The sequence below is a fragment of the Thrips palmi genome, unplaced genomic scaffold (genome assembly GCF_012932325.1).
Source record: "Thrips palmi isolate BJ-2018 unplaced genomic scaffold, TpBJ-2018v1 HiC_scaffold_12, whole genome shotgun sequence".
NCBI lineage: Eukaryota > Metazoa > Arthropoda > Insecta > Thysanoptera > Thripidae > Thrips > Thrips palmi.
Window position 1 is genome coordinate 3,026,932 of NW_023144623.1, and position 25,939 is coordinate 3,052,870.

The following is a 25,939-nucleotide window of genomic DNA, read 5'->3' on the forward strand; positions in this document are numbered from 1 at the left end:
TTAAGTGTGTAACGGGCTGCAAAACCCATCACAAATGGGAGCACATTTCTGAAGTAGAAATAGAGTTCTAATCAGAGGTTCTGAGAAAAGTTACGCAGTGCGGGTCTGGTCCTGCGTTACGCCACGTTCTGCGTTACGCCACGTTAAGTCAATAGGGTCCAAACCTGCGTAACGCAATAAACAAACGGCCCCAAGGTTCTTTCAGCCCTACTTGCAGAAAAATAGTCCCTGCAAAGAAGGAAACAGATATCTGCTGAAAAGATACCTTTTCATACATTTCAAAGATTTCGTTTAAAAGCTCAAGAAACGCGATGCAGAAATAGACTCAGGCTGAGTCACTCGGCACATGTTGTACATTCCTGAATGAACTCGGCCAGTGGGTCTTTTATACTCCCGGTTTAGTTTATCTCGCCTCCACCCACAGCACGAGTGGAATAAACTGTGAATTTCTCTGCTTAGGAGAACATCGGCAGTAACTTATCTATTAACACCCGGGAACAGAACTTGATTTACGAGGAGCTGTAAAATGGGCACGCGCTACGCGCTTACATCTGAGTTTTGCGCCTTTATTAATGGTGTCTTCCGGCCTGTGGAGTTTAAACAACGGAACAGCCTATAGTTGAAGTCGTCCGTATCCCAAAGGCCACTTCGGATCACCAACGCTTGAGTCATCCAGCGTCCTCGAGTATGGCATTTCAAATCTTTCGTTTGTATATTTCTAACTTAATTAAGTCGTGATACTAAAGTTTTCTCTCAAGAAATATAAACCTGTCCGATTTTAATAACAAACCTTCGGAGCCCTCGTTCCTGACTGTGACCCGGTCGAAGCTGGCTCACCAAATATGAAATAGGGTCATTCCAGCACTGAGATTCCAAACGCTATGAGTATAGCGTCAATTGGTGCTATGCAAAAGCATTGCACATGAAGTGCAATGCCTCCCCATTTCCATGCATTAGCATAGGGCCTTTTCGGGATGCATTGCACGTAAGGTGCAATATGGCTATCGCATTGCACGTATGGTGCGATATCTCAGCTGCATTGCACCATACGTGCTATACTCATAGCGTTTGGAATCTCAGTGAGGAGTGATTAGCCACCTTTTGCATGACTATCTCCGATGTCGCCCATATTTTGCCCAAATGTTGTCCTTAGTAAGGTGAGGTTCTGTGCGAAATTTCACCGCTGTAGCTCCAGTAGTTTAGAAATGGCAGCCTCCTAAAGTTATGCAATTACCAAAAGTTTTAATTTTTACTAAAAAGTGAAAATCGGCCACAGATCGGGCAATAATAGTGATAAATGGGTGCGGTAAAGTTCTCTTGACGTAATTTTGGACAAGGAATCCGAATTTGCCGGTATGGGGGTCCTAGGTTAACTCCAAACCCATGTTTTTAGCGAAAAACACCCAAAAATCGCATATTTTTGACCTGGTTGGAAAAATCGACGCCAATCCAAACATGACTGTTTCTGTGGTGCAAATAGTAGCCCTGGACAAGGACTTTAATATTCTGTGCCCCAAAGTTGTGGTACCGGCCCTCGTTTAGGCGCTACAGGCCCACAAAGATAGCAAAAAACTCAAAAATACTTTTTTTTGAACTTTTTTTGCATTTCTTAAAAATGCTTTCTGAGGCCAAAAAGCCATCATTAAACACAAAAATGACATTAAAACTCAATAAAGCAAGAGGTAAACTTGTCTGTTAGGCCACCCACTGGAAGTTTGCCGCTAGAGGCCTACAGATGGCGATTGCAGCCACCCGGCCCAGCGTTCCACTAGCGCCTGGCAGGTAGGCTTGCCCGGCTGTCTTGAGGCGCTGAGGTGTTGCCTGCCTGCCAGGCGCTCAAGTGGAAGGAATTTACCCCACTGAAAAGTTTTTGTGGACACTGAGACAAGGTGGTGCCCAGAAACTGACCGACTAAGTCGCCGCCCCAGTTTTTAGGGCGACTTGAGTCGCCTAGTAGTTTTAGGGCATCTTGGTCGTGTAAATACTGAGCTTACTTATCTATGCTGGCCCCAGGCGCCCACAACCTGAGCACCTTTGGGGTTGGTCCGACCCAATGTAAACCACCGCTGCCCAGATTCGGGGCACCTCTCACGCCACCCAAATGTGAAATCCATTGAGTTTATCCACGTGCAGCCAAACTTGTGTTCAATGCCTTGGGCCATTATAGATAAGTAAGCTCAGTATTTACATGACCAAGATGCCCTAAAACTAGGCGACTGTGTCGCCCAGAAACTGCAACTCAAGTCGCCCTCAAAACCTGGGGCGGGCGACTTAGTCGGTCAGTTTCTGGGCACCACCTTGTCTCAGTGTCCACAAAAACTTTTCAGTGGGGTAAGTTCCTTACACTCGAGCGCCTGGCAGGCAGGCAACACCTCAGCGCCGCAGCACAACCGGGCAGGCCTGGGCGACATCGGAGATGGTCATGCAAAAGGTGGCTTATCACTCCTGGAATGACCCAATACCGATTCTTTGTGGAATGTAAGCAGAATTTCGAAGTCGAATGGACAAGGGTTCCATTATACGATCGATTAGTGACTGGTCATGTCTCGGCCTTTCCCAGAGAAGAGCGCCCGCGAGAAGCAGGATATGCAACAACCGCTGCACCATGCACCCGAGGCCTCTTTGTTGCCTATCCGATAGTTCGCAGGCGCTCGGGTGGCTCCACTCTTAATGATTTTCACCTAGATTTGCTTCTATTCGAGTCAGCAGTCATATTTCGACTAATGTAAAGTCATATTTCGACTAATGTAAAGCTTCGTCTTCCTTGTGTGACCTTAAATTGCATCATTCTCAATATAACTATCAAGTCTGGTTCTAAATTTTTTAAGACGAAGCTTTACTTTAGTCGAAATATGACTGCTGACTCGAATAGAAGCAAATCTAGGTGAAAATCATTAACGGGTTTGGTCTCTTTTGGACTCGTGAACTTTAATATCTCCCGAAGTATTTAGTTAACCGTATTGGCACTTGACAGGTGAAAAGAGAACATAATGACGAGTCTTTGGTGAAATTTTGAGCACTTTTCGTGATGACGTCAAATTGTCTAAAAACATTTTTTTTTATTTTTAACGACAAAACTGTGTATTTTATGCAGTAGCTAAGCGAAATTCGACGAACTCGCAATAGCTGCTCAAGGACACCTATCAAAATTTGTGATTTAGATCGTTTAGTTACAGTATGAAAAGATCCCATGATCAGTATTTACGTCCTGTATGTCATGCGTCCACAGGAATTTTTGCCAAACACAGTATGTTTTGACCTTGCGTAGTGTACTACCCCCTTAAGACACTTCGAGTCTGAACCAAGCTTTCAGACCAAGCGTCCAAGAAGTAAGACAAAAACTCTAATTTAATTAATTTAATAAAGTCTGATTTACAGATTCAGACCGCTAAGTCTGACGAAATTAGTCTGAATTTTCAGAATTTTTTTAACAGTGTATAGCTCAAGGCGAGGTTTTGTAGGTCGAGCCCGTCCATACGTGTTCCAAACACTTTTGGTCAGAGGAAAGGGTAAAACTTGTAAGAATTTCTCGCATATATCAGGAACACGACACTCTCCCGAACCCGACCATTTCCGGTTTGTTGATTCTTCCGGTTCTTCAGTCGATGACGACTAGATTAGCCAATTTCTATGAAAATCTACAAAGGACATGAGCCTTGGAGCTCATCTCCCTCCCAATTTCAAAGAAACAGTCATTTCTGACTTCCGTTTTCTCTCTTCTTCCGGTCCAGAGTGCCAAGCTTCTGTGGGGCACGCAATTACAAGGTACGCCCTAAATGTCTTACGAAGAAATTTCCCATTATACGAAGGAAATGGCGCAAGCATAATGCGAAGGTGGTTGTTCTTCGTATTACGAGGGTTTTTCTTTGTATCTTACAATGAAAAAGCTAAAAAGATTCGTATTACGAAGGAATATTGCTTCGAAATATGCTTGCGCCGATTTCACTGTAACATACGAATAACATAGGTCAAATTTCATTGTAAGACATTTAGACTGCAGTGCTTGTCGTAGCAGGCTTCGCGATGCCACCCAAAGTCCTGAGGCTATGTCTTCCCCACGCTCTGCTCACTGCCGTTCGCAACTCAAAGTCGACCCGCCTCAGGTGTCGGTTCTTGCGACCTCTACACGTACGCCATTCACAAGGCCGGGGGAGCGCGAGGGCTGGTGCGGGCGGACTCTCGGGGTGAAGGGGACGGTTTATACGGTCGCAAGATCCGAGAACTTAGCGGGCTCGACTGTGTCTTCGTCGTTTGCTATTCCCGTAGCTCTCCTTCAGCAAGGCCACCTGCGAACACGGATACCAGCTTGACCCGCGCCCCCTGTGGCACTCCGTGAGGACGTCTCCACCTTAGCCTATTTGACTGGGATACTGTCGGTTAGCTGCTCCCAACGCTATGGACGAATTGGTGAGTCATTTTCAAGAACACTTTCTAGGAGTCAACACTGCAATTCTTATTTATGAGCATCGCTTCACTCTATTGTCATTCCTGGCGTCCGACAAAAGCCATCTATCCCGACTGACTCTTCCTCCTAGACTCCTCGCCCGACATCGTCATTGCCGGGTACCGGGCTACCTGCTCGGCTCCGTGGTGGCTTCCGGACGTGTGACATTTGTGGGGTGAGCCGATATGTATGTTCCACACTCTAAATATCTCACAACGAAATTTGACGTATGTTATTCGCATGTTAGTGAATTCGGCGCAAGCATTATACGAAGGTGTATTCCTTCACAATACGAAGTAAAAACACCTTCGTATTGTGCTGGCACCATTTCCTTCGCATTATGGGAAATTTCTTCGTAAGAGATGTAGAGTGTAGCATGCGATTTCAGGGTTCGGGCGGCTTCGAACTGATCAAGATTTGAGATGTAAACGCCCGGCGTGGATTGCGTTACTGGCGCAGCATCGTGAAGCCTGTTACGACAAGACGCGGTCTGGCGTACACCTACCTTGTAGTGTTACGATTTGGTTGGGGTTGTGGAATAGGCCATTCTGCTGCTTGGAACGCTGGTTGGCGCGTCGAAACATCGGTAGATGAAAAGTCTCCCCATCAAAATTTGGTTAGATTAATAAGTCTCGTCTGAATTTGGCCAGTGTTATACGTTTCACCTCACAACGGCGAGCCTGTTTTTTGGTGCCGCAATGGCGGGGTCCAAAATAATGTCCACAATTGATCCAGGAAGCGGAAGAAGGGGATAACTCAATTTTGACCATTTTTCAGGAGCAACAAAAAACTGTTAGCAGGGTAATCTAAAACTGAACAATGGAATGTTATAGATGATTACAAGTTAAACAAGGTAGGTTTACGCCAGACCGCGTCTGGTCATAACAGGCTTCGCGATGTCTCGCTGCCTGTTTCTCCAATCCGCGCCTGGCGTACCTACCTTGGCCTGCGGCGCTAGCCTGCCTGCGGCAGGCAATGGCTCGTCGATTTTCCTAACTTGTTGCGTGCTGGGGGGCTCCGCCCCCCAGACCCCCCTTCATTCCAGATCGAGTTGCTTCATCTGCAGATAACGCGATCTTGACCCTTGTAGCTTTTTCACTTCTCCGGACTGGGGGGGCTTCGTCCCCCAGACCCCCCATTCTTCAAGATAAAGGCGATCTGCCTACAGAAAACTCGATTTTTTGCCGTTTTTTTTAAGTGTTTTTGGCTACAAAAACCAAACCAGTTGAGCTAGGATGGTGAAATTTCGCGTGTGCCGAGCCAAGGACATACCTAATAAGCCTGCAAAATCTCAGCCAGATCGGCCGAGCCGTTCAGGAGGAGTAGTGTACACACACAGACAGACAGACAGACAGGAAAAATTTTTCAACCCCACTGGAGTAACAGGCTTCGCTATCGCTCAGCCAAAAAATGTAAATTAAATTTTGAGATGAACATCAGGAGTGTCAGGTCACTGCGTATAGGACAGCGGTTCCCAACCTTTTTCAGCCCGCGACCCCAAAACGGCTTCCAAATTTTTTCGCGACCCCAGGAACAAAATTACGCGACCCCACGCGACCCCATCTTTTTTCGAGGGGGAGGGGGGATTTTTTCGAAAATTAACTGTCACATTTTGAATTTAAACCGAATTTAGAGGGTTTGAGTGTATTTAAAATAGAGGGCCGAAATTTTTAATGAGACATTCTAATCTTCAAATGATAGCTGCCTTGCTGTGTTAATTTTGACATCCAAGCTTGGTACTGACCGACCCTCAGGAGCCAACTCGCGACCGCAGGTAGCATGCCGCGACCCCACAAAATTTTTCCGCGACCCCAAATGGGGTCGCGACCCCGGGGTTGGGAACCACTGGTATAGGATATCTGTAACTTATCACTTTCCGCTGTTTGGAAAACAGAGTCATCTCAACTTAAATTTCTTAAACGAAGTGGACTTTGGAGACATGTCAAGTGGAACTATAGTCAGCAGAGAGTGTTGGTTCCTCTGGTGCATTTTTTGGACCTAGCTCTTTTTTTCCGTTTAAGTTCTTAAAATTAAAGGGGGTAAGTTGACTTGATTCTTTTTACAATGGATACATAAAAACACAAGTTGAGTTATCTCCTATCAACAATATGTTGAACGGAGTCATGTTGACTTTGGTTGAGATGTTTCCATTTTCCGCTAAATTGAGAGTGTTAAAGAGGTCAAGTTTAGTTACATCTTTTTTCAAAGTGGATTTTCTCTTTAACTGCTAGGAATTGAGTCAAATAATTTGGTGCAATGATGCAAACCATTCTAAGGCACAACGACATATTTAAAACTCAATTTGGGGATAAGTCAAATTATTCCCTTAATTCTTCCGCTTCCTGGATCAATTCGTGTAGCCTTATATAGTTTCGACGTTTCGTGACGAGTCACTTTTGTGTGACCAACTTCTGGCGAGACTTTCTAGTCTGACCAAAACTTGCCAGTCTGGCCAAAACTTGTTGAGACTTTTTGTCTCGCCTCTGGAGTGGCGGGAAGTCTGAACTTCGGATTTGTAGGGGCATCCGAGTTTATGGTCAACAACAGAGAGTGCCTGGCGCCAGGCGCGCTGCGAGAGAGGCACCGAAACCCCAACAATAGGCTGTGTGCACTGTGGATCGCAGAATTTGATGTGGTTCAATAGACACTTCCACCGGAGCGCCGAGTGAAGAACAAGAAGAATAACAAAAGCCGGAAACCGAGCCGGAAACAGTCCATAAAAGTCGCTCTTTTGTTCATATTGAGTCGTGATAAACATCCAAAATTTACTACACACTAAATGCTTATGGACATAATGTGCGCAACTAAGTTGCTTAAGTCACGTACAAATTTGTTCATGACTTCCCGTACGTATCAAAACGGCCATAGCTGTGGCCAATAAAAGTACTTAAACATTTACTGTGTACCCAGATCGTCACTGCACGACAAATTTAGCTGCAAATGTGCGAAAAGTCGTACATATTATGAGATAAATAGTTCCTGAAAGGGAATCAAATTTGTCCTCTCGTTTGTGATCAAGAAATTTGTTTTTAGTGAAGTCCACTCAGAAAAGCTTGCAAAGAAAAGTACTTTGCAGTACAAAGTATTCTCCGGCATTGTATTACAAACTCCCTTGCGAACTTTTTTCTTCGTATTGCAAAGAAATAGTTCGTAAGTTGCGAAGAAAATAGTTTGCAACGTTGCGAAGCATCGGTTTGTAACGTTGCAAAGCATTTTCTTTGCAAGTTGCAAAGAAATACTTCGCAATGCAAAGGAAATAGTTTGTAAGAGAGTTTGCAATACAATGCCGGAGAATACTTTGCAAGGTTTTTTGAGTGTCGTCACCGGTCTCGGCTTTGTTAATGGAAACTTGTCTTTTTTTCCCCTCCCACAGCTCAGACGCTTGATAATGGACTGCGACATTTGTCTGGAGAAGCTGGACACCACGCAGAGGCGTCCCAAGGCCCTGCCATGTGGCCACACGACGTGCCTGCTTTGTGTGGGGACAATGGATGCACGGGCGTGTCCGCAGTGCAGGCAGGTAAGTTGTCCTGAGTATGGGATAATACGCAAAGCACACGTCCCTCGCCCGTCTGGACCAGGCTTCGTTGGTCCCAGGGCAGTGGTTCCCAACCCCGGGGTCGCGGAAAAATTTTGTGGGGTCGCGGCATGCAACCTGGGGTCGCGTGTTGGCTCCTGAGGGTCGGTCAGTACCAAGCTTGGGTGTCAAAATTAACACAGTAAGGCAGCTATCATTTGAAAATTAGAATGTCTCATTACAAATTTCGGCACTCTATCTTAAATACACTCAAACCCTCTAAATTCGGTCAAAATTCAAAAGGTGACAGTTAATTTTCGAAAAAATCCCCCCTCCCCCTCGAAAAAAGATGGGGTTGCGTGGGGTCGCGTAATTTTGTTCCTGGGGTCGCGAAAAATTTTGGAAGCCGTTTTGGAGTCGCGGGCTGAAAAAGGTTGGGAACCGCTGTCCCAGGGACACCTCGTTGGGTCTCAGTGATGCTTCCCCCTTGGGAACACCCTCGTAGCATCCACGTGCATTATAGGCGGGTTGGGTAGATGGATTTTTTCCATCTAAAATCGACGTAGAGTATTCGTCGATTTTGCTGTCGACTGTTTCGGGGTGTGGATTAGAATAACAGAGGGTCCCTGTCTCTCGGCATGGTGCGCGCTCGATTCCTCAGGGATCCTCGGGGGTACCTCGGAAGGTTATCATAACGTTATCGTTAGGGTCAAAGTTATGGCCCGGTACTTATGATTTCTTTTTAAAAGGATAAGTTAATTTTTAGCTTCTCGAATTCGTACCGTAAGCCGGGGTAATATGAGACAATGTCGGGGTAACATGAGACGCATGATTTTCATCTTTAGAATTGTAATGCTCGTGGCATTTGATTACTCATCCCTGTCAAACTTCACGACGAAAAATGGCACTATCTATAGAGTAATAAATTTTTTACAGCAGTGGCTCTGTGTGTGGACGAATAGCGGGCTCAGAGTGAATCTTACGCAAACCAAACTCCGTCTCATATTTCCCCGAAATTGTTTCATATTACTCAGGCTTACGGTATTTGGAAGTACCCTGCAACAGTCCACACCCTCAACCTTAAGCGAACATTGCCGTTACGTTATGGAAGCTGTGTTGGTTAAATTTAATGGATCTCTGCAGTTTCTTACGGACCTCCTTTTTGCGTATATTACGATGATTTTTGATCGGAAGGTTTGCTTAAATTTGAACATACGTATGCTATGCACAGATGTCAACGCAAGGTACTCTACAGATCGAAAAGCGTATATTGTATGCTCTACCTGGAGCTTGTTAAGTACACGCCTCGTGGCATGTATGCACTATTAAGCGCTTCAGGTAGAGCGTACAGCCACTGTGGAAAAAAAGGGACATTTTCTCCGTTAATTTATGGCCAGAACTTTCCGTGATTTGAGACCCAGGATTTTCCGTGATTTCAGACACAGGATTTTCCGTGATTTCAGATCCAGGCTTTTTCCGTTGTTTGAAACCCAGAGATTTCCGTAGTTTGCACAGTGCGTTGAACGGCCATGGCAGTGAAGGGCAGACTTTGTGAGGGGAATTTCAAAACTTGCCCAAAAAAACACTAACTTACAGAAATGGATGCATTCGTCTTGTCAAAGAGTGATTCCATATCTAGGGAGCACAAGATTTTTTTTGGTGTCACCGATCTGGACCAAAATTTTACCACATGTACCCCTAGGGTAGAGAAAGATGGCCGCAAATTTTGAAGGTCCTAGGTCGACCCAGCCCGGAGCAGTGGGCCTTAGTGTGTTTTGCGACTTTTTGGTAAAAGTCAACTTTGACGGTACGAATCGATGGGAAGGGCTTGACCTAGGGACTTGAAAATTTTACCAGGTCTTAGGGGGCATGAAGACAACATTTTAGAATTTTTTCAAGAATTTTGAAAAACTTTTACTTTTTGAAAAAAGTTGAACTTCAATTTTTTTTTCTAGATCTCAAAAACATATTTTTGAAAAAAATTGAAAAACTTTGAGAAAGTGCCTTTCCTTGGTCCTAGTAACTGTACAAAATTTCAGCCTGGGCACAGACTTGGTTTGGGAGCTATGGAAGAAAGCGACAAATTTCACTCCGTAGTCTGAAGGACTTAAGCGGAGAAATGACTAATTTGTAGCCTGGGTATATAAGAATGGGATAAGCTATGATCCCAAGACAGACATAGGGATCTGATGAATATCTTCTACTTCCTTACTTGTGTTCTGAGTGGTTCTAGCCTGTCAGGATTATGTTTTGAAGAGCCAAGTCATTGTAAGTTCATTTCACAGGTGGAATCGTAATCAAACCGTGTCTCTAATTTGCCCCTGATTTGGCTCTTCGAAACATAATCCTGACAGGCTGAAACCACTCATAACACAAGTAAGGAAGTAGAAGATATTCATTAGATCACTATGTCTATCTTGGGATCATAGCTTATCCCATTCTTACATACCCAGGCTACAAATTAGTCATTTCTCCGCTAAAGTCCTTCAGACTACGGAGTGAAATTTGTCGCTTTCTTCCATAGCTCCCAAACCAAGTCTGTGCCCAGGCTGAAATTTTGTACAGTTACTAGGACCAAGAAAAGGCACTTTCTCAAATTTTTTCAATTTTTTTCAAAAATATGTTTTTGAGATCTAGAAAAAAAAATTGAAGTTCAACTTTTTTCAAAAAGTAAAAGTTTTTTAAAATTCTTGAAAAAATTCTAAAATGTTGTCCTCATGCCCCCTAAGACCTGGTAAAATTTTCAAGTCCCTAGGTGAAGCCCTTCCCATCGATTTGTACCTTCAAAGTTGACTTTTACCAAAAAGTCGCAAAACACACTAAGGCCCACTGCTCCGGACTGGGTCGACCTAGGACCTTCAAAATTTGTGGGCATCTTTCCCTACCCTAGGGGTATATGTGATAAAATTTTGGTCGAGATCGGTGACACCAAAAAAAATCTTGTGCTCCCTAGATATGGAATCACTCCAAAGTAAACATAAAAATAGTCATTCCACATCCTAAACACACGTGCGAAATGATGGGTTTGAGCTTCAAACACACCAAAGTTTCGTATCGGTATGAGATACAATGATTTTTGACACTATTGACATAAAAAGGTGAAAAATCAAATATATAGAAATGGAAAACTGATGACGGGAATGGATTCGTCTCAACGAAATAAAAAGAAACATACCCATATGTCATAGGTTTGGACTCGAAATGGCCGATCTACAGAATCCAATAGGTCGATTTTAGCACGTTTTCGCAACGCATTTGAAAAAGGGGGGTCAAAATCGACCTATTGGATTCTGTAGATCGGCCATTTCGAGTCTAAACCTATGACATATGGGTATGTTTCTTTTTATTTCGTTGAGACGAATCCATTCCCGTCATCAGTTTTCCATTTCTACATATTTGATTTTTCACCTTTTTATGTCAATAGTGCCAATAATCATTGTACCTCATACCGATACGAAACTTTGGTTATGTTTGAAGCTCAAACCCATCATTTCGCACGTGTGTTTAGGATGTGGAATGACTATTTTTTTGTTTACTTTGACAAGACGAATGCATCCATTTCTGTAAGTTAGTGTTTCTTTGGGCAAGTTTAGAAATTCCCCTCACAAAGTCTGCCCTTCACTGCCATGGCCGTTCAACGCACTGTGCAAACTACGGAAATCTCTGGGTTTCAAACAACGGAAAAAGCCTGGATGTGAAATCACGGAAAATCCTGTGTCTGAAATCGCGGAAAATCCTGGGTCTCAAATCACGGAAAGTTCTGGCCATAAAATAACGGAGAAAATGTCCCTTTATCTCCACAGTGAGTGTATCCTCTTTGATTTGTAGAGTACCTTCCGTTGACATTTGTGCATAGCATACGTATGTTCAAATTTAAGCAAACCTTCTAATGAAAAATCATCGTAATACGCTTAAAAAGGGTTGGTAAGAAATTACAGAGATCCTTTACATTTAAGGTTACTTGTAAAGTGATAAAATGTGACATAATTTTAAAAATAATTAAGCATCATGTTTGTACGTTGGTTTCTAGTTGCTTTCTATACTATGATGAACTTAAATCCTGAGTTGAGGCACCTAACTCCCATTAGTTTCTGAATTGAAGTTTACACAACAAATGTAGTCGTTGGCCCAAATTCTCCTTGTGATGAACCAAAGACTTGATTTTAGTTTTACAAGTTCTTTATTGATTTTCTTTTCTTGCAGCAAAGCCGGGTTCTCAAATTTCCAATATCAAACAGATGTTTTTCTCAAAAAACAAAAAAAAAAAAAAAAAAATAAACCAAATTTAGCAATAAAATCAAAACACATTTTCCAAAAAACAATTCCGGCTATCCTATTCATACATTATGTCAAATCCAGATTTGCTAGTCTGTTTGCATGTCCATTCGGCCTTAAAAAAATAAATCATACCTCCGTAAACTTTTTGGTCCTTGGCAAGGAGAATTTTTAGTAAACGACTAAAATAACACAACAACCCTCATAGGGTAAGGTTACCAAACATGGATCACTTTTTAAATAATCTTGTCTGTATCGAAAATAAGTATCGGTTGACCACAATTTTTTGATCTTATATTGATGTTTACCTTACTGGTCATACGGCTACCAAAAATGGAACCTCTAACTTGAATACTTAGGAAGTTGTGAGGACAAGAAAAAATGGCTGTTTTTGCTAAGGTTAGGGCGGTCCAATCATGGATCACCCCACCAGCGTATGGACACTAAGCAAGGTATGCATTGAATAGTCTCAAAAAATCAAAGTAGTCCATCTTAAGTGCACGATGAAAAATTTTGAAGTGACTGCGGTGATAACTTGGCCCAGAATCAGGGGTGCAAAAATCACTTTTAGAGACGTCACTTTTCCATCGATTTTCGGGGGCCTGTTTTAGGTGCCTTTCTAAACGCAACCCTGCAGAGTAGAGAGAGGCAGTTGCTATCTTGTCAGCTTCGCTTCTTACAGTCAGAGGGTCAGTCTAAGCAAGGAAAGACAGATATTTAAAATCTGGCCACCTGGTCTTTAGATATAGACCAACAAACAGAAATGATCCATGTTTGGTACCCCGATCCATCTTCGGCACTTAACCCTAACTTTGGAATGCGTATTACGTTGAAATTACGCATACGTAATCGAGAAGCGTACGTCATTGTATGCTCTACCTGAAGCTAAGGACACGCTTCGTGGCATGTATACACGAAGTGCATGCTTGACAGGCATGCGCCAGCTAGATCTTGCTTGCAGGCATGCTCCAGGCAGAGCGTTCGTACAATGTATGCTCTTTGATTTGCAGAGTATGCGTAATTTCATCATAATGCGCATGTTTTCTTCACGTGCTTCGTAATTTTGTCGTACGTATGTTTTTTACTTCAACGCATGTTAAGCTGACAGTGAGGGTGTAAGCATACTTCTATAGAAGTGTACATGCCCAACCACTCTCCTGTAGATTTGTGCTTCAATCATACTGCTCGACGAGCACACTCCCACAGACTCGTAGGCTACTTCTAAGGACATATGCACAAATGCGTTCTAAGTGCACACTTATCTTGTAGTGCAGTCTTGTTTTAATGATTCACAATTAATGTCGAATCAAGTTAGATACTGAATTGATCCACGAAGCGGAAGAAGGGGTTAAGTCGAGTTGATTCAGTGACCTCTTATCAGTCTATCAAGTAAACATGAGCGAAAATTTGGTCCAAAAATAAGTGTGGTGAGACACGTCCCATCCTCTTGCATCTACTTTTAGATGACATTCCCCACCTGTTCTTCCACCTGCAAGGTTTAGGCCTTGCAAAAGTGCACGGATTCAACTCGACTTACCCCCTTCTTCCGCTTCCTGGATCAATTAACATTCATTCATATATCCTGTTCTCAGGTATTCGCTGGGCCGGTAGAGTCGCTGCCGGACAACTTTTATGTGCTGAAATTGATTGAAGAAATTCAACAACTGTGTGCGGACCAGAGGTAGGGCATAAGGGAGCTTTCGTTGGACTTAAGAAGTTCCAAACTCCACACGTCCTTAAGGCAATTTCCTCCCTAAATTCAAGTTGACGGATCGGGCTCTTGGAACACATGTTGGGAACACAGTTATGATGCCCCTCACTAATTTTTATGACGCTAAGGGAAGGTGGGGTACCATGTGACGGTTTTTGTTAATTGCCCATCAACCCAATTATACCAATTACATTACATCCATAGGTAGGCATGTGAACAAAATGATTCTTCACCTTATAATTTCTGTTGAGATATCTAATTTATCTGTTTTAGTTGCTGAGTTATCCCGAGTTGAATGGGCCTAAGTCAAAGTGTCACTTCGTACCCCACGTAGTACACTATGTGACAGCGTTATTGCACCATGTCACATTGGCCTTTTGTCAGGGTTTAAATCCTATTCAGCGTACCTATACGCCAAGAATGAATAAAGAAGTCTTCCAGCTTTATATTTTCGTTGAGTTTATCAGTTTATCATCTTTGGTTCCCGAGCAATGAAGGTTTAAGTTATCAGTGTATAAATGTCATGGACTGAACACATTCAACTGAGTGAATCGTGGAATCCCATAGCGAATTACAGTAGTGTCACATGGTGCCCAGATCAACAGTTTTAGGGGAAACAGCAAAAACGCTCAAAGTTTATGCCGTAGAGAATCGAGCCAAAGCTTATTTTGCGCTTAAAACATCAAAGAAGAACATCTTGCAGAGCATATGTCCTTAAAATGTATTTTAAAGGTGAAAAGTGGACACGGCGGGAAATAGAAAAAGTTTCCAATGAGCTATTTTAAGGCGGTTTTCAATTCTGATCGCCACCATTCCCGTCCTTTTCGAAGGAGAGTCGCGACCTTTTGCACGTCGATTCTCCTTCATGATATTTTCCTTTGGGTCTTCTTACCGCTGTTGGATAGCAAGCCGTTTGGGAGAAAAAGCAAATGTCACATGGTGGCCGTGTCACATTGTACCCCACCTTCCCTTACTTCAAATTTGAACAAAGTTATTGAAAGCTGAAATGTCCTAACTTCGTGCAGCTCACCCGTCAAAAGTACGATACGTGGATCAAAACCAATCACATATTCTTGCAGTAAAAATGAGCGCCTAGTCAGTGTGACCCCTCCGAGGTTCGTGGCTACACTCCTTGCAGTCCAAATAGGTGGTCAAAGTTGGGCCAAAATTGGCTCAAAGTTCTTCTCCAGATTTGAGAGACATGATCACGGAATTTCATTCCCCAAGGGGTCACACTGAATGCGCATACGTCTTTCCCCTACCGTAAACCGGGGTAGCTTGAGACAGCAAGGGTAACCTATAAGACACTTCTGCTTTTCCACCTGGTTGGAGCTGCCACCTGGCTCGGCACATTCGGAGGTCAAAACTGCCCTAGCACTTTTTTCATACGAGTTGGGAAAGACGATTAAGCGTTTGAACAGCGGGTTAGGACCAAGCTGGCCAGTTCTATAACGAATTTTCAATTTTAGTAAATTTAACAATTTTAGAGAAGTGTTACAAGTCTAGGACTAGGAAAACTAGGAATATGTTAGACTCTTACGAAAATTAATTTCAAGTTAGTACATATGCCACTTTCTTGCGTCCAAAAATTTGTGCAGCCAAGTAAAAAAGTGTCATTTTTACTCGCAGGGAAATTTTGCTTCACTTGAAGGATATCAATTGTTATCACAAGGGATATAAATGGCATAAATTCATAGCACAGTCTTAATTGGAGTTCAATAATAATGGATTGCATCAATTGGCTGTAGCGGGCAGAATTGGACACTCGTTCAAGTGGACGGAATGTCAGTTCGTTGGGTCACATTTCGACGAGCTTAAAGGGGCTAAAATGTAACACTCTGACAACCTAACGAACACACTGAGAATGAATTGGTCACCACCATCACCCTTTAAATGGGTGATGCAACTTCGTTACCCAAATTTTGGTGACGAAAAATTCATCACCCAAAATTTGGTAACAGGCGTTTGGTCGCCCAAATTTGGGTAACGCCGTCGGCGACGCCGTGAGGTTCGCGATGACGTCCTTCCGGGGCCACCACGGGGTAATTCTTTCCCTAGTCACCCGAGGTCCCGAAATCGATGTCTCCGATTTCGACGAAACTTTGTGGGTGTGTTCCCTATGTAGCAAAGAGCTCCAGAAAAAATTTTCAACTTTTTTGGCCGGCCCAAAAAATTTTAATCACGTATTTTGTAAAAAACACTGAAACCTGCACTAAAAATTTGTTTGTTGCCTGAGGGTGACCTGCCCGGTGGATTTTTTTTCTTTTCATGGTACTGAAAAAAAAGTCCCCGAGAGCCACTTTAAAAGTCACTTGTTCCAGGAGATATGGACCAAAAAATTCGTTTTTCGCGAATACCCAAAAAATGCATCCGAATTTTTTGATGATAATTTTTTTTTAGGAAGGTCCTGTGGTGGTCTATCACCCTTATTGGTTTTGGGTTTGGCCAATGGAAAACCGAATAAAAATTGCGTTTTTTCCGTTTTTTTCGCAGTTTTTGGCCCATAGTATCGCCATTTTAAGTCTGACTTAATGAGCGCCATTAGACTTTTTTTCGCCTTTTCAAGACGAATCGGTTGATATAAGTTGAAGTCAAATCGGAGTATTTTGAAAAATCGCCTTTTTTACGCATCTAGATTAGTTGGATCCCGATCGTAAAAAAGGCGATTTTTCAGAATACTCCGATTTGACTTCAACTTATATCAATCGATTCGTCTTGAAAAGGTGAAAAAAAAGTCTAATGGCGCTCATTAAGTCAGACTTAAAATGGCGATACTATGGGCCAAAAACTGCGAAAAAAACGGAAAAAACGCAATTTTTATTCGGTTTTCCATTGGCCAAATCCAAAACCAATAAGGGTGATAGACCACCACAGGACCTTCCTAAAAAAAAATTATCATCAAAAAATTCGGATGCATTTTTTGGGTATTCGCGAAAAACGAATTTTTTGGTCCATATCTCCTGGAACAAGTGACTTTTAAAGTGGCTCTCGGGGACTTTTTTTTTCAGTACCATGAAAAGAAAAAAAATCCACCGGGCAGGTCGCCCTCAGGCAACAAACAAATTTTTAGTGCAGGTTTCAGTGTTTTTTACAAAATACGTGATTAAAATTTTTTGGGCCGACCAAAAAAGTTGAAAATTTTTTCTGGAGCTCTTTGCTACATAGGGAACACACCCACAAAGTTTCGTCGAAATCGGAGACATCGATTTCGGGACCTCGGGTGACTTGGGAAAGAATTACCCCACGATGACCGGAGGCCTCAACGCCCCATTGGATCATCGTGGTGGCCCCGGAAGAGCGTCAACGGGGACCTCACGGCGTCGCCGACGGCGTTACCCAAATTTGGGCGACGATTTTATGACTGCCCAAAATTTGGTCACCGCGGGCTCGTCACCCAAATTTGGGCAACGGTGCGTGCGTTACCCAAATGAAGGGCGATGGTGGTGACTCTTTCATTCTCAGTACAATTTTAGGGCACCCAGTGTTATGTTGAGCTCACATAAGCTGACAAATAAAATACTGAGTAAGTGCACGAACTTTTTCTTCGTATAACAAAGTAAATTAGATTGTTCTTTGCATACTCAAAATACTTCGTAACGTTTTAAGCGTGTGATAACAAGGTAGGTTTACGCCAGACCGCGTCTTGTCGTAACAGGCTTCGCGATGTCTCGCTGCCTGTTCCTCCAATCCGCGCCTGGTGTACCTACCTTGGCCTGTGGCGCTAGCCTGTCTTCGGCAAGCCATGGCTTATCCACCGTCGGTTACTTCCACCTTGTTGCATGCTGCTAGATAGACTTGTTTCATCTACAGATAACACGATCTTGACCCTTGTGACTGTTTCACTTGTCGAGGCCGGGGGGCAGAGCCCCCAAGACCCCCCAGACCCCCCTTCCTTCAATACAGAGGTGATCTGCCTGCACTGTCCGAAAAAAAGTCCGTAAATTTACGGAGAAAGTTACTCTAATTTTGGGAATGGAGACTCCGTAAATTTTCCATATTTTTACGGAGATTTTCCGTATTTTTACGGAGATAACCCCATTTTTGCAGAAATAAACGCATTTTAACGGTTTACTTCCCTCCTTCCACCTTCGATGTTAATGCAAACAGTGACCTTTTAGACGAAAGTGATATTCTCCAAAACTGTTTGAGGATCCACTTGACCACATGCCATTAGGATTGGATAAATGGACGGAAACCCAAAGGCGAGGTCGCTTTAGGGAAGGCGTACTCTTGGAACATCTAATAAGTTGGTCACCCGCCAACCCATCGATAACGTGAATTAGTCTGTTCTTTTCGATAAGTAAGGCTTCTATTTCATTTGTATACATAACTTCCATATTTTTACGGAGAAAATCCATAATTCAAAACAAGCTAGGGCCCGCCCTTCCGTCGAACCGAGTTGCCAGCTCCGCTTCGCTGCGCCGGCAACTCGGTTCGACAGGGGGCCGGCCCAGCTTGGCCTGCCGGCGGCCTTTCCTCGGGCCTTCGGCCCTCGCATCAGACCCAACTTGGCCAGTCGAAGGCCCGGGCCTTCGGCCCGCTCGCATTTCACACCCCGTGAGCGGGTAAAGCAAAGTTATCGATGTACCATCGTGACTTAGGCCCGCCCTTCTATTCACAATATGCAAAAGTCCTTACACTCTTTACTCCAACTGTCCTTAGAATATGCCCATTTCATTTGTCTCTTAGCCCTCATTCCGAAAATACCCATATTTGCCATGCTACTGCAACTCCTTGCAAAAGAGGCACAGCAGGAGCGCAAAACGAGTCCGTCGCACTTTTTTCCATAACTCATGAAGGCGGGCTCCTGGACCCCCCTTCCGACCCCTCGTTGAAGAGGTCTTGCCAAGACCTATCTAAAACTTAAGTAAAAATTTTCAGTCGGTCGACCCCCTTTTTTCAAGATCCTGATGTGACTAATAGACGAAGTCGGGCTCCTGGACCCCCTTTCCGACCCCTCGTTGAAAAGGTCTTGCTGAGACCAATCGAAATCTGCAATAAATTTTTTTCAGTCGGTCGACCCTCTTTTTTGCAGATCCTGATCTGGCCAACTTGTAAAAGCGGCCGATGGGGTCGGGACCAGGTCCATTCATCTTGTCTCGTCGCCCCGATTCCAAAAATACCCCTATGTGCCCTGCTAGCACCAATAATGGCGGAAATCCCCCTCCCGCTCATGTAAACCAAGATGCACCTGCAGCAGCCCTTGTGCGACCCGGACGGGATTTGCACCACCGGATTATTTGTTTGGACGGTACTCCTGAAGTACCCTCCAAATCTGGTTACTCTAGCTCAACTCCTTCCTTGTACACAGACGCCAACAACGACAACGACAACAACACACAGACACAAAGGCAAATGCATAGCCCCCCCCCCTATTTTTTAAAACAGAAGGGCGGGCCAAAAAAGGAGATCTCCGTTAAAAAAATGGACAGTCTCCGTTAAATTTCCGTATTTTTACGGAGTTTTCTGACAGTGTGCAGAAAACTCGATTTTTCGCCGTTTTTTAGGTGTTTTTCGGCTACAACAACTGAACCTGTTGAGCTAGGATAGTGAAATTTCGCGTGTGCTGAGCCAAGGACATACCCAAAAAGAGTGCAAAATCTCACCGAGATCGGCCGAGCCGTTCAGGAGGAGTAGTGCGGACACACAGACAGGAAAAACTTTTCAACCCCACTGCACTCTACAAAAAATGTCCTGTCAACGCCGTTAATTTATTACCAATGTTTGCTGTTATGCAATTCACGGCGTTTGCTGTGAACTAGTTCACGGCGTTCACTGTGATCTCGGTCACAGTGTTCACTGTGATCTGGCCACAATAAACGCCGTGAATTGGAGCCTGATTGGCAGTACTTCGGTGCTCAGTGGCGTCAAACTCACAGTGTTTACTGGGGACCAGATCACAGTGAACACCGTGAACAAGATCACAGTGAATCCCGTGAGCAGATCACAGTAAACGCTGTGAACTGACCTACAGTAAAAACTGGTAATAAATTAACGGCATTTACAGGACATTTTTGGTAGAGTGTGGAGTAACAGGCTTCGCTATCGCTCAGCCAATTAAATGCCGGTTTTCGTTGACAGGGGGAGTAGTTCTGCTTTTTACGATTTTTTTTACGGTACGCAGTATCCTGATTTGTTGTTGTTACGTAGGTTGTTGTTATGGTGCCGCGACTGCAGCAAAGTTGCCTCCGAGCAGTGCGTGGACCTGGGTCACGTGCTCTGCTCTCTGCGAAAGATGCGCTCTGAGCGGGCGGCGGAACAGCAGCAGTGGCTGGCGGACTGTGCGAGCGTCATGTGGAGTGCCGTGAAGTCGTTCGAGGACGCGGAGAGGGCGGTGCAGGCCCTGCTCAAGGACTGGCGCTCCGGGCTCCGGCAGGTGGAAGCGGCGCAGAGGGCCCTGCAGGCGGCGGCGGGAGTCGACGACGATCGGAACGTCGATGTCGAGTTCCCGCAGGCTCAATGGTAAGTCCGAGGCTTGAACCTCTGCACTCTTCATTGTAGAACTCCTTTCCTATTAGGCTTTCACTGAAATTGGACAAATGGCCAAATAGTGGCGTGCACTCTTAAAAGCCTCACTCTCAGCACGCTACTGACATTTTCCTCATTAATTACGTATTCGTATGAACGGCAGTAATACTTAGTATTTTCCAAGTACTGTAGAAATTGAAGAGCGTACATTGTATGCTCTAACTGGAGCATGCCTCCCTAGCATGCACGTACTAGTGCATACGTGCCATGTACACGCTAACTGGAGCATGCATGTAGTGCATAAGGGATAGGGAGTTGCCTGCATCAGAAAGCTTGTACATGGCATGTATGCACTAGTAAGTGCTTGGCAGGCATGCGCTAGTTTGAGCGTGCTTGCAGGCATGCTCCAGTTAGAGCATACAATGTACGCTCTTCAATTTGTATAGTAAGTACGACTAATTTCCTTTGTAAAATTATGTACAAAACAAAATTCTCAGTACATTATTTAATATTTCCAGAGAAGTTCTTTAAAAAAGGAAAATTACGTATTATGATTGTACAAATTACCTGTGTAAGTACTGAAAAAATGATCCAAAAGTCAATAACGCTACTGTTAAAAAATTTAATTACATTCTCATTACATGGTAGTGAAGCTATAATCATTACAATGTAATTTAAGTTTTCACTACACATATGTTATTAAAATTTTCATTACAGTGTAATGAACGAATGTAATGAAAATTTTAATGACAAAAACGTAATGAAAATGATCAAAGTTGACGCAAATTACGCAACTTTTCGATTCGATTTGACATAGGTTGGAGTGGATTCACAATGACTCTGACAGCAGAGAAGAGGCAAAAATTGGGTGACCCAGGGCGACTCAGGTCTGAGGCAGTGAAGTTGCCTGGTTAAGGGAGATCGGGTGCTGACCCTACCAAACGGCAGCCCGTAGACGCCCTCGAGCAACATCAGGAAAACCTATTTAGTCACTTCAAATATCGCTCTTTTCCCCCAAACTCTTCGCCGTTAGTTAAACAATCCACCATTTCACATGAAACACGGATACATTGCAGAATATCTCCTCGCGTTTTAATATTTTAATACAAAATACAGAGTTGAGAGTGATCCCCGTGTACCATGCGACACTTAGCGGCGGACTTGCGAATGACAGATTTGGCATATGACGCCGCAATGGGCGATTGTACGAGGAAAATTGATGTTGGCGGCCAAAAGAAGGCTAAATTAGTTTGAGTAAGCTTAGCTTAGATCCTCCAAAAAAATTCAGTCATGCTTAAATATTTTTGAAAAATTTAATGACATGTGATAAAAATTTTATGGCAAGCTGCCTAATGTAGTGAAACTTTCATTACATGGCTAATGTCATTAAACTTTATGACCGAGGTACCGTCAAGTCCCCTAAATGTGAACACGAACCCTAAAGTGGGACATTTTGACTATTTTCCCTATTTTAGGCCGTAAACGGCTAACGCGTGGATATTTTGCGAGGTAAAAAATGTTTTTGAGACGGTAGGACCCCTTCAAGACCATATCCGCACAGAGTGTCTTGTTCCCGCTCATACCCCCTCCCCCAAAAAATCTTGAAAATTGGAATTTGATGCAGAAAAAAAGAGAAGTTTTTTCAGACGTCTAGCGCGGATTCGGGGCTTCGAGCCGTTGATGCTCGGACCATTCTAGACTTCAGACATGTTGTAGCGCGTTCTTTTATCTACAAGATGCACTTTAGAAAATTTGATTCCGACGCTTCGTTTTACGGTGGGAAGCAATCTTCTGAGGGGCTGTAAAGTGGGACACATGCATTTCCTTCGTTTCTTTTAGGTTTTGACCGATTCAGAGGCGTTACATTCACCTCCAGCGTCCTACAAACGCTGCCTTGTATATATTAGGTTGCCAGGTCGGTTTGGAGGTCCAGGCAGTCGGGCAAGTACGGTTATTCGGTACGCTTTAAGTCAGCACAAAATTTAGTCAATGTTTGAAAGCAAATGCTTTCTTTTGGCTTAACCTACAAAGATATCGTTATCGACCATAAGACAAATCTTGCGTAAAATCATATTTTGAACAAAAATGTTTTTAGAACAAAGTTGCCGGGTGAACGGTTTTTAATTTTCAAAATTTCAACATGTATTTCTTGCCGTGCATTTCGAAACTTATAAAATATGACCTGAGCAAAAAATTTCATGAAATGGTTTTGGTCAGAAATTAAATTTTAAGACCATTTTGTTTTATTGGTTTTCGCCGTATTTCAATTGGTTTAGGCGCTACGGCTGTTTCTAATTTAAATATATCTAAGGAAACCTAATTGATTGAAGAGGCTCATATCAGCTTAACCAGTCGAGATATCGAAAAAGACTTCAGAACCAATCTTGCTTCAAATTTAATTTAGGACATAATACATTTTAAGAAATTTTTTGCTACTGCAGTTTTTGGGCGAAAACGAATGAACGTGTCCCACTTTAGGGGACTTTGTCCCACTTTAGGAGACTTTGGCTCCTAAATTGGGACACGGTTCTTGCTGCTCCTACTAGAGCCCCATGGGCTGAAAAAAAATTTTGTTTTCGGTAAAAGACGTGTTTTGACATGAAGATTCTTAAATCCCCGGCGATTTTCGGTGTCATCGTTATTCTGTGAATAACAGACGATTTTCCGTAAAAATCGTCCCACTTTAGGGGACTCGACGGTAATGAAATTTAATGAATGTGGAGAAGTAATTAAAAATAATGACGTTTAATGAAAAATAATGTCACAAGTGTCATTAAATTTCATTTATTTTTAACACGCGCGTGCTGAGAGTGTACGAAGCATTTGCGTCATAAGAAAGTAAAGGCATTGTAGAATTGCTTAGTATCATGAAGAAATGATTCGTATTACAAAGGATTTTGCTTCATAGTACGAAGCATTTCTTCGTAGATTTTACAATGCCTACATTTTCTTTGTATTACAAAGCGATTCTTCGTAGATTTTTTATTGTGTGACAGGAAATTCACGCCGTAAAACGGCATGTCATGTAGCGTGGATGCCCCATGTGAATTTCCTGTCATACCGGTTTTTGGCTCGACATTTCCCATAAAAAGCATTGTACCGGGGTAATACTACGCCTAAGTTTTTTACCAGTGTAAAGCGTAACCTTTACGCCTTGATTTTTCCAGGGCTCAACTGCTGCGAGAATTGTCAAGCCTTCTGCAAGGGCTGTGTGTGGAGGTCGAGCCACAGAGTGGTGCCGGCCCACAGTGTGCCAGTCACCTGCTGCAGGACGCTGTGCGCCGAGGGGTATTGCTCTTCGACTTGCTCAAGTCCTTCAGCCGGGAAGATGACCTAAGTGAGGTACACTCCGGATTCGTATGCCCTCTAAATGTCTCACAATGAAATTTAACCTTTGTTAGTCGTACCGTAAACCGGGGTAACTTGAGACACTTCTGCTTTTCCACCTTTTTGGAGCTGCCACCTAGGGATTTAAAATAACCGGTAATTTTCAATCTGGACGGTAAATTACGGTAACATTGGTAATTTACCGTCATTTACGGTAAATAACGGTAAAATTCGATCTAATGTTTATGTGCGCTTTTGCAAAGGAACTATTAATAATCTAATTTCAAAGGGAATTTAAGACAAGCGGAGTGTTTTAAAAGGCTTATGAAAGTGGTTAAGACACTTTTATTGTCAAATTTTCATATTTTTGTGCACTCTGAGTAAATTTCTGCTGTAAAAACACCAGAAAGGTTAGGTTAAGTCGAAAATTACCGTAATTTACCGATTTTCGCAGGGTAAATTACCGTAAATTACAGGTAATTTACCCATTCTTACCGGTAAGTTTATTAGGCTTTAAATCCCTACTGCCACCTGACTCGGCACATTCGGAGGGCAAAACTGCCGTAGCTCTTTTATTCATACTTGTTTGGAAAGACGATTTAGCGTTTGAACGGCGGGTTGGGACCGTTGAGACCCAAATGACTAGTGTCTTTCAACCCTATTATTTCAACATTCTAAATGTAGCATTGGTTTTGAGGGAAACCCATCATTCATCTGGTAGTATACTGACTGTTATAGTAAATGGTATCTGTGCGGGGTAACTTGAGACACCAAATTTCATTGAATTTGACGGAAGTTGAGTGGCGTGGACACTGGCACCTCCTTGTACTAAGGGAAGGTGGGGACCCATGTATCACGGGGTCCCATGTATCACGGCGTATTAAATTTCAGTTTCGGCCGCGAGGCGAGTCACGTGTTGCGGAATCGAAACACCATCTAGAGAGCTTCATTTTATGGAAGGATGCGACCTGGCATCTCCAACAGACATGGCGGCGTGACTAAGTGAAAATTTTGGTCCCCAAAACTGAGGGAAAGTAAAAAAAAAATTTCTTCAAATATCTTTCATTAGCTTCCTGCTATGGAACATTGTCGCAATTTTTTGATGTGGGAGTGTGCGGAAGGGCTTTGACAACAAATAGCAGTGCCGAACAGCAACATCCGAGCATAGGTTCTGGCTATACACCGCAATGTTCAATGCTCCGACAAGTGGGGACCGATGTATCACATTTTTTGGGGTCCCATGTATCACTCAAATTTCATGTTGGGGGGCAATTAATCACGGACATTTTCCTATTTTAATGCCTGTGCTGTAATCATTACAATATTATAATAGAGTGACAGGCGACAGGTGTTACAGTCTAGTTACATTTTGCCATTAAACAAACACCAAAAAAAAAAAGTGATACATGAGTCCCCACCTGTGATACATGGGTCCCCACTTGTGATACATGAATCTTCACCTTCTCTCTTTGACCTCAACTTACCTTAGGAATGGTCAAACTCGGTCAAACTTATAAACATATTGTAGAAATTAATGCGGCAAGGAAATGTTGCATAATTTGTCCTTTTATTGAAGTTATTTTTGAAGAAAATAGCTGTGATACATGGGTCCCCATGGATGATACATGGGACCCCAGGTATGGGGTCCGATGTATCAAATACATGATTTCAGTAGATTGCGCTCCTATCCAAAACCAGATGAGATACATGAACAAATTCAATTGGCCCTTGTAGAAGGAAGATAAACTCATGCTTCTGACCCAAAACATTTGCTTTATGCCCAAAACCAAAATTTTGACACTCAAAACAAAAAAAAGTGATACATGGGTCCCCACCTTCCCTTACAGGGTGGTATAAAGTAACGGACCTCTCCGCGCTCGAAGATCAAAGCCAAGCCGCATTTGATCGGGAATCACTTTTTTAGACAGTGTAGGGGGTCCCAAGTTGATATGCAGCTTGAAGTTGGAGTGTTTTCTCAACTACACACGGACTAGATGAGACATAGTAAATCTTGAAGTCTCAAAAGTTGGGGAATTTAATTATCTTTCGTGAAATCGGACGAGTGCTATCCCAAAAACCGTCGATTTTTTGAAGAAAAACAACTGTAAAAGTAGTTACAGGATTTTGATGAGTAAATTTTAAAAAATTGACTGACACTATATACCTTTGCAGGATGGACTTGTGTATGTAGAAATAA

At 43.2% G+C, this 25,939-nt stretch overlaps 1 protein-coding gene across 6 annotated transcripts in view; it reads left to right on the plus strand.

Moving 5' to 3' along the window:
• Positions 1 to 420: 420 nt before the first annotated feature.
• LOC117639901 (tripartite motif-containing protein 65-like) overlaps positions 421 to 25,939 on the plus strand; it is a 43,092-nt gene continuing 17,573 nt past the window's right edge. The window contains exons 1-7 of one of the 6 annotated variants that reach the window (XM_034375896.1): positions 421 to 685; positions 4,267 to 4,407; positions 4,536 to 4,631; positions 7,818 to 7,964; positions 13,829 to 13,917; positions 20,098 to 20,409; positions 23,583 to 23,757. In XM_034375896.1, the coding sequence (XP_034231787.1) occupies positions 4,396 to 4,407; positions 4,536 to 4,631; positions 7,818 to 7,964; positions 13,829 to 13,917; positions 20,098 to 20,409; positions 23,583 to 23,757 (831 nt within the window). In that variant the 5' untranslated portion in view covers positions 421 to 685; positions 4,267 to 4,395. Of the gene's footprint in view, positions 686 to 3,616; positions 3,766 to 4,171; positions 4,408 to 4,535; positions 4,672 to 7,817; positions 7,965 to 13,828; positions 13,918 to 20,097; positions 20,410 to 23,582; positions 23,758 to 25,939 lie in introns of those variants that run through there. The other 5 variants (XM_034375895.1, XM_034375897.1, XM_034375900.1 and 2 more) reach the window with 5 other exon arrangements.